The sequence below is a fragment of the Nycticebus coucang genome, chromosome 8 (genome assembly GCF_027406575.1).
Source record: "Nycticebus coucang isolate mNycCou1 chromosome 8, mNycCou1.pri, whole genome shotgun sequence".
NCBI classification, from domain to species: domain Eukaryota; kingdom Metazoa; phylum Chordata; class Mammalia; order Primates; family Lorisidae; genus Nycticebus; species Nycticebus coucang.
This window is the reverse complement of record NC_069787.1, coordinates 134,319,698-134,336,191: the sequence shown is the minus strand read 5'-3', so window position 1 is coordinate 134,336,191 and position 16,494 is coordinate 134,319,698. Positions and strand designations below refer to the sequence as shown.

At 44.3% G+C, this 16,494-nt stretch overlaps 1 protein-coding gene across 14 annotated transcripts in view; it reads left to right on the top strand.

Annotated features, from left to right (window-relative positions):
* MECOM (MDS1 and EVI1 complex locus) overlaps positions 1–16,494 on the top strand; it is a 599,591-nt gene that overhangs the window by 549,837 nt on the left and 33,260 nt on the right. For 8 of the 14 annotated variants that reach the window (XM_053599755.1, XM_053599757.1, XM_053599765.1 and 5 more), the window contains 4 exons: positions 2,202–2,349; positions 3,661–3,817; positions 10,474–11,830; positions 15,027–15,114. In XM_053599755.1, coding sequence (XP_053455730.1) covers positions 2,202–2,349; positions 3,661–3,817; positions 10,474–11,830; positions 15,027–15,114 — 1,750 coding nt within the window. The remainder of the gene's footprint in view (positions 1–2,201; positions 2,350–3,660; positions 3,818–10,473; positions 11,831–15,026; positions 15,115–16,494) is intronic. The other 6 variants (XM_053599758.1, XM_053599756.1, XM_053599761.1 and 3 more) reach the window with 3 other exon arrangements.

The window sequence follows — 16,494 nt, the reverse complement described above, 5'->3', positions numbered from 1 at the left end:
AAGGCCAGCGTTATCGCCATTGTATCTGTTTTGGATTATCTGAAGCAAATCCTGACATTATGTCATCTTACAAACAGTTCAGTATATGTCTATTAGGAAGCAATGACAATCTAAAAATATAAATTCAGTACCAGATGATCTTTTAATGTTATCAGATATTCAGTGAGAGTTCAGATATCTGCGGTTATCTCATAAATTTTAGAATATGTTGTTTGAATTAAGATCAAAATAAGGTTCATACATAGCAACTAGTTGACTAGCCTCTTAAGTTTGTTTCCTGAAGGTTCCATGGCAGGTGAGGGGGCTCACGCCTGTGATCCCAGCACCCTGGGAGGCTGACACGGGTGGATGACTTGAGCTCAGGAGTTCAAGAGCAGCCTGAGTGAAGGGAAACCTGTCTTTACTAAAAATAGAAAAACTAGGGCATGGTGGCAGGTGCCTTTAGTGCCAGCTACTTGGGAGGCTGAGGCAGGAGGATCGCTTGAGCCCATGAGTTTGAGGTTGCTGTCAGCTGTGATGCCACAGCACTCTACCCAGGGAGACAGAGTGAGACTGCCTCAAAATTAAAAAAAAAAAAAAAAAAAAAGGTTCCTGCAGAGGTAATCTGTTCTCTCTCTCTCCTTCCCACCCTCCTGTTTATTCATAGAAAAATACAGAAGAAACTGAGTTGTTTTTCTGTTGTGTTTTTCCCAGTCTGGATTCTGCTATTTATATCCTGGACGTGGTGTTTTAATTTCTTTTTCCAAGATCCCTTCTATTTCCTGTAAACTCATCGCCACACCCCAAGCCTTGGTTGGGATCTACCTTCACTATTTTGGCAAGAATCCTTCATCGGTGGTGTTGTTCATTTCCTTGAAAAGGTCCATCATGGATAACCTGAACTCATGAGCTCAGTAGGAGCTGCAAAGTGTGTGCTAATTCAACTCTGTCATTCTTCTACTATTTATTACTAGGATTAATTCTGAATAAAGAAACTTGCCCACATTTGCTACTTGGTTACCCTGAAGTCTGGAAAAGCCAGACACGTACCTAAAGTTTTTCCCTTATTTACCAGTTTTCTGGATAATGGTTTGGCTTCCCAGTGTCCTCCAAGGGTGGCCAGTGAGGCTCTGTCCGTGTGCTCTGAATGTCATTATTATTAACGGAGCATCCATTCTTCTGATGCTCAACTTGCCCCGCCTTTGGACAGAGGCGTCTCTTCAGGTTGGTGCTCTGCTTCTTTTCTTTCTTTCTTTTTTTTTAATTAAATCATAGCTGTGTGCATTAATGTAATCATGGGGTACGACGTGCTGGTTTTATATACAATTTGAAATATTTTCATCAAACTGGTTAATGGAGCCTCCATGGCATTTTCTTACGCTCTGGTTCTTTTGACCTGAGGGACAACTTTCTTGGTTTTCACCGTAACGAGATACTCTCATTTTGTCCTATGAATCTCATGCTTCTGCTTTGACACAGGCTGTTTCTCCAAGGAGCTCTGGTTACTCTCCATGTGGGTGTTATCCTCGTGTGCTACGTGTTTGTATTTAATCAATAAAAATATTGAAGACATCTTCTATCACTTCTATCATCTATATAATATGTACACACATGTATTTATTTCCGTATTTATTTATGGGTATATTTATATCTACACAGATGAACACACACACATATCTGTCCATCCATCCATCCATCCATCCCTTTCAGGGTCTCATTGGGAAGCTGCTTCTTAAAATAGCCACCTTGCAGCTCGCATTTCCATATGATGACATGGTTAGAAACAGAAGTACCTTTTTGAGTGTAGAGATCATATACAGTAGACAGAATACCTGCCTATGTGTTCTTAACCACTGTCTTAACATCTTCCGTTTGAGCATCAGTGTTTGAATTAAGTGGGCGTTAGCAATACGTGTTTCTGTTAGAATTGCTTAGTGAAATAGCTTGTTGTTTACCATGCTCCTAAATTGGCAGGTAATGCCTTCCAGCTGTATCAGATTTATTAACAACAAGGGTGCATCTCTGTACTGGTGAAAGACCTATGCTTAGGAAATGCAAACGGTATTTGTCACAGCCCGTGCCTTCTCTTTCCTCCGCCTCAGTTCAACTCCTCTTCCTTCCTACCGTTTTAATCGCCAGTTAGATTAGCGGTAGAATGCTGTCCTGCTTGTGTGTGTGTCCCTTGTCACCGCATCCTATTAAACCCCTTGTTCCCTTAACAGCCTGGAGAAACACATGCTGTCACATACTGAAGAGAGAGAATACAAGTGTGACCAATGTCCCAAGGCCTTTAACTGGAAGTCCAATCTAATTCGCCACCAGATGTCACATGACAGTGGAAAGCACTATGAGTGTGAGAACTGTGCCAAGGTACAGTGAATTTGTGGGCTGCTGGGCCTCGCTCTGTCATCCTGCTCTCTCTTAAATCATCACCTATGATACGTAAAACAAGCCTGCAAGGGGAAACTATAAATATCTCGAGAGAAGTAGACTGAGTGTCTACTACTGAGTGTATGCTAAAAAGCACTGGTGGAGCATATAAAAACACTTCGTGGGTATCCTTATATTTTTGTAAGGGAGGAAAGGAGGTTTAATGGTGAGTTCCAGAACTAAGGGTCAGACATCCTTGGTAAGTTCCTGGTTCCGCCCCTGACTTGCCAGCATGGAGTTGTTTTATAGTCTTATGGAGAGTGAAAATTTTATCCAGTGCATGTTACTGATTTCTTTTAATAGCACTTTGTGAGGAAGTCACATAAAGTTTCTAAATGCCTGTTCAGAAGGAATGGGAGCCTCCTACCAAGTCCTCACCGTAAATCAGGACTTGGTTCTAGTTAGAAACTGCAGAGCCGCTGATGTAGAGGTCACTGCTGGACAGCACAGGGTGAGACGGAAGTAGGGAACTGTGGTGACCGTAATCCACACATTCTCATGTCCTGTGTCTTAATTACTCAGAGAGGTCCTGGTATCATTAAAGTTGCTTTCTATTTCCAAAGACTTTTCATAGCATTTGAATACCTTTTCCCTCACCAATGGAAATTTCTATACTCCGTGGGGTTACCAAATAGTCATTCTTATGCAGTTGGAATTTTAATGTACATTAAAACAAAATTTTGCATACTTTTTTGCCTACAACAAAATTTAAAATACATTAGAAATTACACTTTAGGGATGTTTTGCTCCAGACGCGTTGGGCGGCATTTTCTTTTTTGTAGGACAGTGTCCACAGGAATGGCTCACCTTGCCAGTGACTCACTGAAACACCATCTGAGGATTTAACCCCTAAAGAAACTGTTTCGGTAGATTTGGGGTTCTTTAGTAAAAATACCCCAGGTTTTATTTAAAGGGTGGAAGCAGCACGCCCATTTTAATAAGGACATGACCAGCATCTCATCATTCAGCATCAGTTCCTCCAAGTGGTATCGAAACGCCCTCAAATGCGGCCTTCCTGGTCTTTGGTTGCTCTGGTGGACTGAGAGCCTTGGGGAGTCCACCCTGAGGACACAGAGTCAGTTGTGAGGTCGCTGCCCTAGAGGAGGGTATTCTTTGGAAATACGCCTTTCTTTTAGTCTTTGGGGTAAACAAATAAAAACAAAGCAAATGACATTCCTTCCTGAGTCATCTCTGGTCTCCTGTCCACGTCCTTGAGTCAAGTTTCTCGATTAATCTGCACTCATTTCCTAGCAGGTGTTCACGGACCCCAGCAACCTGCAGCGGCACATCCGCTCCCAGCACGTTGGTGCCCGGGCCCACGCCTGCCCCGAGTGCGGCAAGACCTTTGCCACTTCATCAGGCCTCAAACAACACAAGCACATCCACAGCAGTGTGAAGCCCTTCATCTGTAAGTTGGCTGACACTCCAGCCCTCCTCCCTGTGTCTGTTTCTGTGGAGATGGCCGTACATGGCATCAGGGCGTCACCGTAGTAGCTATTATGGTCCAATCCAGTAGGGGTATTTTCTATTCCAAGAAAGTCATGGTATTTTGTCTGTGGTCCCCAGGGTGTTTTCTTTTAGATGAAATCAATAATCGGTAGAGAAAAGAGAAGTCATTAAATAATGAAAGAGAAGCCTCCCCAGGTTGTGGGATTCAGTTGAAACCACCAGGTTTGTCTCACGCTGTAAATGTGCAGAGCTTTGTAAAGCAGCAAATAGCAGCTTTCGTTAAACAAAGTGCGGTGATTAAAAACCTGTTCTGGATCAGAAAGAGCTAGAAGGACCCCACTTGGAAAGTGGCTCACAACTCTGCGTCTGTGTGTGCATCTGTGTGTGGAGACAGGTGAGGGATCAAGGCTCACAACTCTGCATCTGTGTGTGCGTCTGTGTGTGGAGAGAGGTGAGGGATCAAGGCTCACAACTCCGCGTCTGCGTGTGCGTCTGTGTGTGGAGACAGGTGAGGGACCAAGGCTCACAACTCTGCGTCTGTGTGTGCGTCTGTGTGTGGAGAGAGGTGAGGGATCAAGGCTCACAACTCTGCGTCTGTGTGTGGAGAGAGGTGGGGGATCAAGGCTCACAACTCTGCGTCTGTGTGTGGAGACAGGTGAGGGACCAAGGCTCACAACTCTGCGTCTGTGTGTGCGTCTGTGTGTGGAGAGAGGTGAGGGATCAAGGCTCACAACTCTGCGTCTGTGTGTGCGTCTGTGTGTGGAGAGAGGTGAGGGATCAAGGCTCACAACTCCGCGTCTGCGTGTGCGTCTGTGTGTGGAGACAGGTGAGGGACCAAGGCTCACAACTCTGCGTCTGTGTGTGCGTCTGTGTGTGGAGAGAGGTGAGGGATCAAGGCTCACAACTCTGCGTCTGTGTGTGGAGAGAGGTGGGGGATCAAGGCTCACAACTCTGCGTCTGTGTGTGGAGAGAGGTGAGGGATCAAGGCTCACAACTCTGCGTCTGTGTGTGCGTCTGTGTGTGGAGAGAGGTGGGGGATCAAGGCTCACAACTCTGCGTCTGTGTGTGGAGAGAGGTGAGAGATCAAGGCTCACAACTCTGCATCTGTGTGTGGAGAGAGGTGGGGGATCAAGGCTCACAACTCTGCGTCTGTGTGTGCGTCTGTGTGTGGAGAGAGGTGGGGGATCAAGGCTCACAACTCTGCGTCTGTGTGTGCGTCTGTGTGTGGAGAGAGGTGAGGGATCAAGGCTCACAACTCTGCGTCTGTGTGTACGTCTGTGGAGAGAGGTGGGGGATCAAGGCTCACAACTCTGCGTCTGTTTGTGCGTCTGTGTGTGGAGAGAGGTGAGGGATCAAGGCTCACAACTCTGCGTCTGTGTGTGTGTCTGTGTGTGGAGACAGGTGAGGGATCAAGGCTCACAACTCTGCGTCTGTGTGTGCGTCTGTGTGTGGAGAGAGGTGGGGGATCAAGGCTCACAACTCTGCGTCTGTGTGTGCGTCTGTGTGTGGAGAGAGGTGGGGGATCATGCTCACAACTCTGCGTCTGTGTGTGCGTCTGTGTGTGGAGAGAGGTGGGGGATCAAGGCTCACAACTCTGCGTCTGTGTGTGCGTCTGTGTGTGGAGAGAGGTGAGGGATCAAGGCTCACAACTCTGCGTCTGTGTGTGCGTCTGTGTGTGGAGAGAGGTGGGGGACCAAGGCTCACAACTCTGCGTCTGTGTGTGCGTCTGTGTGTGGAGAGAGGTGGGGGATCATGCTCACAACTCTGCGTCTGTGTGTGCGTCTGTGTGTGGAGAGAGGTGGGGGATCAAGGCTCACAACTCTGCGTCTGTGTGTGCGTCTGTGTGTGGAGAGAGGTGAGGGATCAAGGCTCACAACTCTGCGTCTGTGTGTGCGTCTGTGTGTGGAGAGAGGTGAGGGATCAAGGCTCACAACTCTGCGTCTGTGTGTGTGTCTGTGTGTGGAGACAGGTGAGGGATCAAGGCTCACAACTCTGCGTCTGTGTGTGCGTCTGTGTGTGGAGAGAGGTGGGGGATCAAGGCTCACAACTCTGCGTCTGTGTGTGCGTCTGTGTGTGGAGAGAGGTGGGGGATCATGCTCACAACTCTGCGTCTGTGTGTGCGTCTGTGTGTGGAGAGAGGTGAGAGATCAAGGCTCACAACTCTGCGGCTGTGTGTGCGTCTGTGTGTGGAGAGAGGTGGGGGATCAAGGCTCACAACTCTGCGTCTGTGTGTGCGTCTGTGTGTGGAGAGAGGTGGGGGATCAAGGCTCACAACTCTGCATCTGTGTGTGCGTCTGTGTGTGGAGAGAGGTGAGGAATCAAGGCTCACAACTCTGCGTCTGTGTGTGCGTCTGTGTGTGGAGAGAGGTGGGGGATCAAGGCTCACAACTCTGCGTCTGTGTGTGCGTCTGTGTGTGGAGAGAGGTGGGGGACCAAGGCTCACAACTGTGCGTCTGTTTGTGCGTCTGTGTGTGGAGAGAGGTGGGGGACCAAGGCTCACAACTCTGCGTCTGTGTGTGCGTCTGTGTGTGGAGAGAGGTGAGAGATCAAGGCTCACAACTCTGCGTCTGTGTGTGCGTCTGTGTGTGGAGAGAGGTGGGGGATCAAGGCTCACAACTCTGCGTCTGTGTGTGCGTCTGTGTGTGGAGAGAGGTGAGGGATCAAGGCTCACAACTCTGCGTCTGTGTGTGCATCTGTGTGTGGAGAGAGGTGAGGGATCAAGGCTCACAACTCTGCGTCTGTGTGTGCGTCTGTGTGTGGAGAGAGGTGAGGGATCAAGGCTCACAACTCTGCGTCTGTGTGTGCATCTGTGTGTGGAGAGAGGTGGGGGATCAAGGCTCACAACTCTGCGTCTGTGTGTGCGTCTGTGTGTGGAGAGAGGTGAGGGACAAATGCTCCTTTATCTGCCCATTGTTTCCCTCCTCAGGCTGTGGATCTGTAGTTCTCTGGTACTTGAAAAGCAGAACATTTTCACTTTGATGCTGGACATGCTGTGTCTCTTACCCACGACACCACAGCAAATTTACAGGCAGTGAGCTTTTAGGGGACACCTATTCTGACACCCACCTAGAATAGCCCTGCACAAAGCCCTGTGGAACCTACTTCAAACAAAATGCAACGCAGCCTCTCATTTGCCGTTGCTCCCGTCCACCCACTTCTGTTCCCTGGATTGTGTAGAAATATTTTATAAGAAAAGTCAGTTGTTCTTGTTCCGTCCGGGCCACAATTCTGGGCTCTTTTACTCCACTGCTTGGCTGGGCACATAAATACGGTGAGTCATGGAGTTTAGCTACAAACTGTGAGACTGATTTTGGAGCCAGATACACACAGAATTGGTGGGAGCATACTTAGCACTTGGCGAGGCCTCTGACTTTGGTTTGTAGCAGGTATATGAGACACCACTACACGACCTGATGGAAAAACCTAATTTTCAGTGCCAGCCCGGGCTGCCGGAGACCAGCGTCTCTCCTTAGCCGTGACATAGTCTTTTGTGTGCTTCCAAACCCCGAGAGAGCTTTCCCTTCTTTTTCCAGCTTATACTAGAGTCCTGTTTTGTTCATGCTTTTCTGTTCCTTGGGTGGAGGGAAGAGGACTAGCAGATAAACACAGGGTGCTCCAGTCTCCCTCGGGGGAGCCCTGTTAAAAGCTATGGGAAATGGAGCGCACAATTGAAATTCAGACCTCTTGTCTCAGAAAGGCAGTCCTGACTTGCAACATCCTGAAAATATACTTGGAAATGCATACGAAATTAAATAGTTTATTATTTTCTGATTTCTCAGAAGCAAATTTTGGTAAGTTGTATTATGTTTTGTTGTTAAAAAAAAAAGTAGAACAAACCACAAGGGATTCTGATCACCCATTTAATGCTTCCTCCATTATTTCACATACAAGTCAAAAAATACAGAACTCCTATCATGTAAGATTCTGGGATCTGGAATTTTAATTGTTTTGAAGTCAAGTGTTATACTTGAAAGTGTTATAGGGAGTCCCTTTCCAATCAGACTGCATGAAGTCTTTCACATGAATGCACTTTCAGTAATTATTGGTAAATTTAAATAGCAGGTAGAATTCTTCACATATAAAATCTGACAGAGTCCCATGGAGTAATTATGAATAATAGCTGTGTAATTTTAGAACAAAAGAGTTTAAGGATCGGGGGTCGGTGTGGAGACCAGAGTGGAAGAGGTTCACCTAGAGCTGGTATCTGTTTCTCCCCAGAAGGCCACACACACGCCTCACCCCCACTGGTGTGTTTATGGCAACTGTCTCTTATTACAATGCGCCGCCAAGCTTCAGCCTGGAGTCACCAGCGCCGAGGCAATTACTCACTGCCTTTACAGAAACCTCCATCCTTCCCAAATAGAAACCACATGCTCTAATAGGCTGAATATATTCAAAATGCCTCTTAATTTGTTTAATAAGTAGAAAAATGCTACATTAACTGCTGGCTAATTCCTTATTACTAGGAAAATTAGAGTAGAGCAGAGACTTCAGCATCAGCTGAGCAGTTTACCTAGAGGCCTGGAGGTTTGTGGTGTGCCCAGCCAGGCCCTCAAGGGCAGAAAGCAAAGCTTGTGCCTAAGGAAATATCCCGATTCTGTGTTCCTGACATCAGACACAGACTCTCCTCATCCACGCAGCATGGCCAGGAAGGGCCAGCACACCGTCTGTTGCTCCAACACAGAGAAGCCCTTGACTCTCTCAAAGCCATCCAGCTGTAGAAAGAAGTCTAGAGAGCAACATCTTCTTGCCAAAACCTTGCAAGCTTTTTAAAAGCTTGTGCCTCGGTTGAGTACCCATGTAGACATTTTCCTCAATGCCTTTTAAGAGCTGTTGCTGGCTTCACAAGTGCATTTTTATAATTTCAACAGTATTTTATTTATTCTTCCTTTTTATTGCTCATAGCTGAGTTACTAAATCGACTGTTTCCATCCTCTCCATTATATGATTTTAATTAGTGTATTAAAGAACTTAGATAATTTGTATATTTATTGCAATGGTATACATACTTTTAAAAGAGACTCTGATCAATATGGCCTGGTAAAATAATTTGCAAATAAATCACCCCTATCTTCCATTCCCATTTAAATGAGTGTTACAGCCTCTGAGATGTTATCAATCACCCCACAATCGAAGGTGCTTCTAATATTACTGAGCACTCTGATGTCTGTAATAGTACAGAAATAGAGACACCATCTTTTGTGCTCTGTGTGTGGATGTGTGTGTAGTATTCCAAGTTATGGGTGAGTTTTGCTTGAGTGAAAGTGTCCAGTGCATAATTTTTTTAGAGAATGATTATTGCTTTGACTTAGGAGCTCGGCGTTTCTGCACTTAAAAGGTAACCACCACATGAAAGCAATAAATGTTGCATTTTGTCTTCAATCTGATTTCCTGAAATAAATTTGTTTCAACCATTACCAACAAAGCCTATCATACTTTTCCAAGAGTTAAACACGTACAGAAGTGTTAAAGGAAGTGCACACGTAAACTGGCTCGTCCCCAGTAAATTAAAATAAAAGATTTAATCCTAGGGTGCTGGTGTTCCCATTCTGCTGGGCTGTGGAGTGAGTAGGATTCTTCCCTAGCAAAGGGGTTCTTAAGGGTTAAAATGTCTGGTTTAACATATACTTAGATATACGGGCACCTGTGTCAGGAGGGGGACTTTCTGCCTTATCGGCAGATTCTAGAAAAGAGGAATATGTCTCAGCTGCACCCACTGCCCCATCCTTTTTTCTGAATTTGAGCTTTCACGACACCCCCAGCTCCCCAGAGTTGCCTGGATCACACAGAAGTCGAGCTCCAAGATGACCGGTGCAGATACGTAACAACAAGGGGCCACGTTCCCCAAGGACGAGGGTTTCTCAGATGCAGGAAGGTTAGCGCAGCCACTGGTGAGAGGGGAAGTCAGGGGACGTGATCACAGTTCATGGGAACCAGCAATGCAGGATGGGCTACATTCAATTTTGTTTCCTTTGCAAGCTTAAAATAGAGCCATTGTAAATTATGTCAGTCTTTCTCGTATCATGAAAATGATTGTTAAGAAAGTCTCAGAATACACAATGTGCATTGTTGTGTGGCTTTGATGTGTGAATGATGAGAGTGAATGATATAATACCAGCGAAATAATGGTGGAGCAGTCACGGGCTTTTTCCCCAAGGGGAGGGGCAATGAGGTGAAGTTTCTGGTTGGAGAAAGGCTGTTTTATTTTATTTTGGTGCCTACAACATAAAATTATTTAAACGCTTGAACATTTTAAAGGGCCTCCTGTTACATTTCGTACTTTATACATTTTAAGACTTTGATTTTTAGGATTCTGCTAGTGAGTGGGGGAGTCACTGTCTGCTGGAAATCGACGTTTCCGTAAACCCCGAAATACACAAATAATTGTACAAAATAATGTGTAGTGAGGATGAGAAAATATGAAATATTTGTGGCGCCTCAAGATATTTGCCAGGTTGGATGCCTTGCTTTGGGATCTAGTTAACGGGGTTTTCTGCCTCCAACATCTTTTACTGGCTTCCTAACTGAAATTTTAGGTAAACCAATTGTGATACTTGCTGAATTCAGAAGCAATTGCCATAAAGCCTGAGACTCTCTTTTGTTGTTTGCACACAGGTGAGGTCTGCCATAAATCCTATACTCAGTTTTCAAACCTTTGCCGTCATAAGCGCATGCATGCTGATTGCAGGACCCAAATCAAGTGCAAAGACTGTGGACAAATGTTCAGCACTACGTCTTCCTTAAATAAGCACAGGAGGTTTTGTGAGGGCAAGAACCATTTTGCGGCAGGTGGATTTTTTGGCCAAGGCATTTCACTTCCTGGAACCCCAGCTATGGATAAAACGTCCATGGTTAATATGAGTCATGCCAACCCGGGCCTTGCTGACTATTTTGGCGCCAATAGGCATCCTGCTGGTCTTACCTTTCCAACAGCTCCTGGATTTTCCTTTAGCTTCCCCGGCCTCTTCCCTTCCGGCTTGTACCACAGGCCTCCTTTGATACCTGCCAGCTCTCCTGGTAAAGGACTATCAAGTACTGAACAGACAAACAAAAGTCAAAGTCCCCTCTTGACACATCCTCAGATACTGCCAGCTACACAGGACATTTTGAAGGCACTCTCTAAACACCCCCCCGTAGGGGACCATAAGCCAGTGGAGCTGCAGCCCGAGAGGTCCTCTGAAGAGAGGCCCCTCGAGAAAATCAGTGACCAGTCAGAGAGTAGTGACCTTGACGATGTCAGTACGCCAAGTGGCAGTGACCTGGAAACAACCTCGGGCTCTGATCTGGAAAGTGACATTGAAAGTGATAAAGAGAAATTTAAAGAAAATGGTAACATGTTCAAAGACAAAGTAAGCCCTCTTCAGAATCTGGCTTCAATAAATAATAAGAAAGAATGCAACAGTCATTCAATTTTCTCACCATCTTTAGAGGAGCAAACCGCGGTGTCAGGAGCTGTGAATGATTCTATAAAGGCTATTGCTTCTATTGCTGAAAAATACTTTGGTTCCACAGGACTGGTGGGGCTGCAAGACAAAAAAGTCGGAGCGTTACCTTACCCTTCCATGTTTCCCCTCCCGTTTTTTCCAGCATTCTCTCAATCAATGTACCCATTTCCTGATAGAGACTTGCGGTCGTTACCTTTGAAAATGGAACCCCAATCACCAGGCGAAGTGAAGAGACTGGCGAAGGGAAGCTCCGAGTCCCCCTTTGATCTCACCATGAAGCGGAAAGACGAGAAAGCCCTGACTCCAGTCCCCTCCAAGCCTGCAGTGACACCGGCCACGAGCCAAGACCAGCCCCTGGATCTGAGTATGGGCAGCAGGAGTCGGGCCAGTGGGACAAAGCTGACCGAGCCTCGAAAAAACCATGTGTTTGGGGAAAAGGAAGGAAGCAGCACGGAAGGGAGGCCGGCGCCGGACGGCTCCCTGCAGCACGCGAGGCCCACTCCGTTCTTCATGGACCCCATTTACAGGTAAGGCAGGTGGAGGGGCCCTGGTGAGCAGGTGGGCGCCCATGAGACGTAGCGTTTACGCCAGGAAGGAATGGATTCCTAGCAAGTCATTTTTAAACCTATTTATAAAAGGGAGAGTAGACTTGTTCAATTCAGGGACTTCATTTATTTTTTTTTTTAATTAAATCATAGCTGTGTACATCAATATGATCATGGGGCACCACACACTTGGTTCATAGAATATTTGACACATTTTCATCTCATTAGTTGAGATAGCCCTCCTGGCATTTTCTTAGTTACTTTGCCAAGACATTTACATTCCACATTTGCCAAGCCTCACATGTACCCTTGTAAGATGCACCACAGGTGTGATCCTTTCAATCCTCCTCCCTCCACCCACCTCCCCACTCCCTCCCCACGCTTTCCCAACCAAGTTACAACCTAAGAACAGGGGGAAGGGGGAAAGCAGGGACTTCATTTTCATGCAGAAAGTTGGCTCATTAGGTTTGGGCCTATTTGGGGGTGTCTTCTGGAGTTGGGGGTTTGGAATAAGCCTGCAGAATTTTTTTTCTCTTTGATGAGAAACTTACTTTTAAACACAATTTTTGTGGAGTGGAAAATATGGAAAAGTCATATTTAAAGTAAATTGTCAAGTGGTGGAAGAATGGGAATCCTGCAGGATTCTGGGAACGTCTGTGGGCATCGCCTGGGGCAGGTGATTCGGGTACAGTGGGAACGTAAAGACAGGAGTCTGTTCTTTGTTAACCTACCAACACATCCTTAGCACGTACTGGTCATATTCATTTTCTAAGTAAATTTTTTAGGAGCTCCCAAAGTCAATGAAATGTTAATTACCATTTTTTTTTTTTCTTATATAATGTCCCAGCATTTGGCTTAAAAAACATGTCTCTGTTTGATGGCTTCATCATCCAGCCATTTCCCTTTGATGTATCCAAAATTTTTTTGAATGAAATACACACCTATAAGTTCAATAAAAGGCCTCTTCTGCTGTATTCTGTAACAATTCACCAAAGTGGTTAAGTATTTTTAAATGCTAATTTAAAAAAAATGGGTAGAAATTACTATAACTATGGTTATTAAATATTTCAAATAGCACAAGCATTTTCACAAATACGGCTCTGTTCAAATCTTGAACATTTTCAAGAGTTCATGGAATATGTAGATTTTTTAAAATTGAATTTAAGGTGGGAATATTTTCATGTTTTGGCTCTTGATCTCTTTTATGAAGAGAATATTTAGTGTTATTTTCCTTTAACAAACTTGAATAAATGCACTTTTAAAATAGAACAGAAATACCAATCTCTACACTTTTACCTATGTTTTGCTTTGACCATACTATTTCATTTATTAAAATAAGCGATGTCACTTTCAAATATTTCATTTGAAAATGTTTATTGAGTTTCTAATACTTAATAGGTGCTAGACCTATAGATTCTTTTCACTTAAAAAACTCTTTTTCTACCTGTTTTACCTAGGCTGCTTTGACAAGGAAATACTCCCAGTATGGAAAGGGCTCCCCATTTGAAGATGATAAGGTCCTGGGTGTTGTCAGGACCATGTTGGGCACAGTTTTCCATTATTCTATCTTAAATTTCCATGGCAGCCCTCTTACTAGAGAAGGAAAAAGAGAGGAAAACGGACCCTCCAGACTTTGCATGTAGAGCACTTGTCTTGCATTTCTGGTGAGGTCACGATTCTCCCTCTGTGATGGTCCTGACACTTCCTTCCTCCCTTCCAATGGCAACAGGCTTCCAGTTTTCCCCCATGTCCACCATGCTCATCTTCATCACCTCCCCTCACATCTCTAATTTTCATCTTATCACTGATGTTTCCCCCTCAGTTGAGGGCCTGTGCCTGTCATTCGACCAGACCCGTGAAAGACTGAAACCCAGTTTTGGGGTTAGACTCTCAGCCCTCCTGTGTCCGCGGCTTATCTTTGCACCCATGAGATGGGAGTGACATTGCTTATTTCAATAAGTGAAATAGTACAGTCAAAGCAAAACATAGGTAAAATTGCAGAGAGTGGTATCTCTGTTCTATTTTAAAAGTGCATTTATTCAACAGTTGTTAAAGGAAAATTAACAACAGTTGGTAAAAGAAGTTATTTCAGTTCAACTCATGGTATCATTTCCCTGTGTGATTGATGGAAAATGGAATACAGGGGCGGCGCCTGTGGCTCAGTGAGTAGGGCGCCGGCCCCATATGCCGAGGGTGGTGGGTTCAAACCCAGCCCCGGCCAAACTGCAACAAAAAGTAGCCGGGCGTTGTGGCGGGCGCCTGTAGTCCCAGCTGCTCGGGAGGCTGAGGCAAGAGAATCGCGTAAGCCCAAGAGTTAGAGGTTGCTGTGAGCCGTGTGACGCCACGGCACTCTACCCGAGGGCGGTATAGTGAGACTCTGTCTCTACAAAAAAAAAAGAAAATGGAATACAAATATTTCAAAAGTAGAAGAGCTGTGTAAGTTTTATATGATGCACACACACACACACACACACAGAGTGCCGAAAAATGTTCACACACTTTAAGGAAAAAACTGCATTGAAATTACAATACTCACTATGGACTGATAACAAGTGCTGAGCACTCCTATAATCGCAGAAGTCCAACATGACTTGAGTATTACCAATTTAATGCAGTTTTTCCTTTCTTAAAATATGTACACATTTTTGGCATCCTACATGTATGTATATATTAGAGATGCATAAATACAATTTTGAGTAAACCTTAAGGAGTGGCTGGCAGGGTGTATCTCATGCTTGAAAACATGCCTGCTACTGGCAAATGTGGAAGAAAAAGAATGAATTTTGGGGGATCTCAAAAATGCCTTTAATTGTCAAAATTAGCCCTGTTCCCGTGATTTCAAAGTCACCCAGGATTCTTGAGTTCATTCGAAACGGAAAGGTACAGAGTTTGTGACAAGTGTCTCTCATTTACTGACGGCACTGTTTTCATATTTCCTCATTATAAATACTAGTCGTTCATAGGATTTTTCCATTACGAATGGGACCTTCTCCCTCTCAGCACCTGGAGGTGCTGCGAGTGTCCTCATGAACTGAGCAGGTGCCTTTGTGTCTGTACCAGGGAGCTCCCCAGAAAGCCTGCTGTCTGCTTCACTGGTAGATGCTTTAAATGTCAGTGACCGTGTCGCAATTGACATGTGAGACCGATTCATCTCCAAAATCTAATTTTAACCTTTCAGAGTAGAGAAAAGAAAACTAAGCGACCCACTTGAAGCTTTAAAAGAGAAATACTTGAGGCCTTCTCCGGGATTCCTGTTTCACCCACAAGTAAGTACTTTGCCTTTGAGATTTGCGGGCTTGTAAACTAACTTGTTGATCCTGAAAAGCAGGTGCGATGAAATGAAAGACATCTTGAGAACATGAGGATTTCCTCTGACGCTGGTGGGGAAGAACACAGGAAACTCTAGCAGAATTAAAACCCAGGCTCTTTCGAGAATCATTAATTAATAGATGTGTAAACATAACACGGCTTTGGTGTTAAATTATTGTCTGCTATCAGCTACTTATTGAGCCAAAGTACATTTTGGAGTGAGCAGAACTCAGTTAAGAAAACAATTATTAGAAGGTGCCTTTTGTGTTTAAAGGCTGATGATGCTAAGAAATAGATCATACTGCCCCAAACTCATGAAGGTCATTCTTATTCTTCTTGGGCTTAGATAAAAACAGGAAATGAGCTACCTGATGAGTTGTTACCATAGAGGGTGAAGGAATTTATCTAGAGATTACTGGGCATTCCAGTGAAGTTCTGTAATGGCACAAGAATTTGCCACAATATACAAAGCTGTTTGCTAGACGGAGTTGTGTCCATTTATCAAAAGATGTGCAGTTTCTCAGAGTACAGAAAAAAGCAGCCTCATCTAATTGGTGCATCCTGATGTCCTGACACATCGGGAATTTTCTAAAAGCAAATCTTAAAATCTGATTTACATGCCAGTCAGCATCTGGAGAATTATATTGAAAGAACAGATGTAGAATATTAACATCTTGAATCTGGTTTCTTAATTTAGATTTTATTTATTTTTGTCGCAAGGAACAAATTCTGGTCATTGTAGATAGCAACACTTTTATGAAAATGCTGGAAAATGGAGTAAACTAATTTTTTTCTATTGCAATATGTTCAAACCAAAATTGATGGTTCTTTAATAAAATTGGGGGAAATTTATGTAAGCTGTCTATGGAAAGCTATGAGGTAATTAAGTGAATTCATCTTGGAGTATGATGTTTTCCCGTTCCATTACTTTTTCTTTACAAGTACCTTCCCAAGGTCCCGAGTAAAGCACGCCGGTGCTGAAATACAGTCTCCTGGGTTAGGCTGATAAATCTACTGTTGCTCAAAAATTCTCACTCAATTTCAAACTGAGAAAATACATGATTTTATATTAAAAGTTTTAGAAAAAAAAGTTATAGAAACATTCCAGTTAGAATTAATTTTATGTAGGAAGGCTAAGGAATGATATCATTTACATGATCACTTTATGGCAAAGAAGCAAGTTTTAGAACAGTCAATGTTTATCTGGGACTCATCTTACAATTAAGCTGATCTAAACGCACTTGTAAGATTTTATGGACCAATAAACCTGAACATCATATGCGTATTTTTGTCAGATATTATACAAAAAGTATATGTCTCTTGATAGTTTCCTTTCT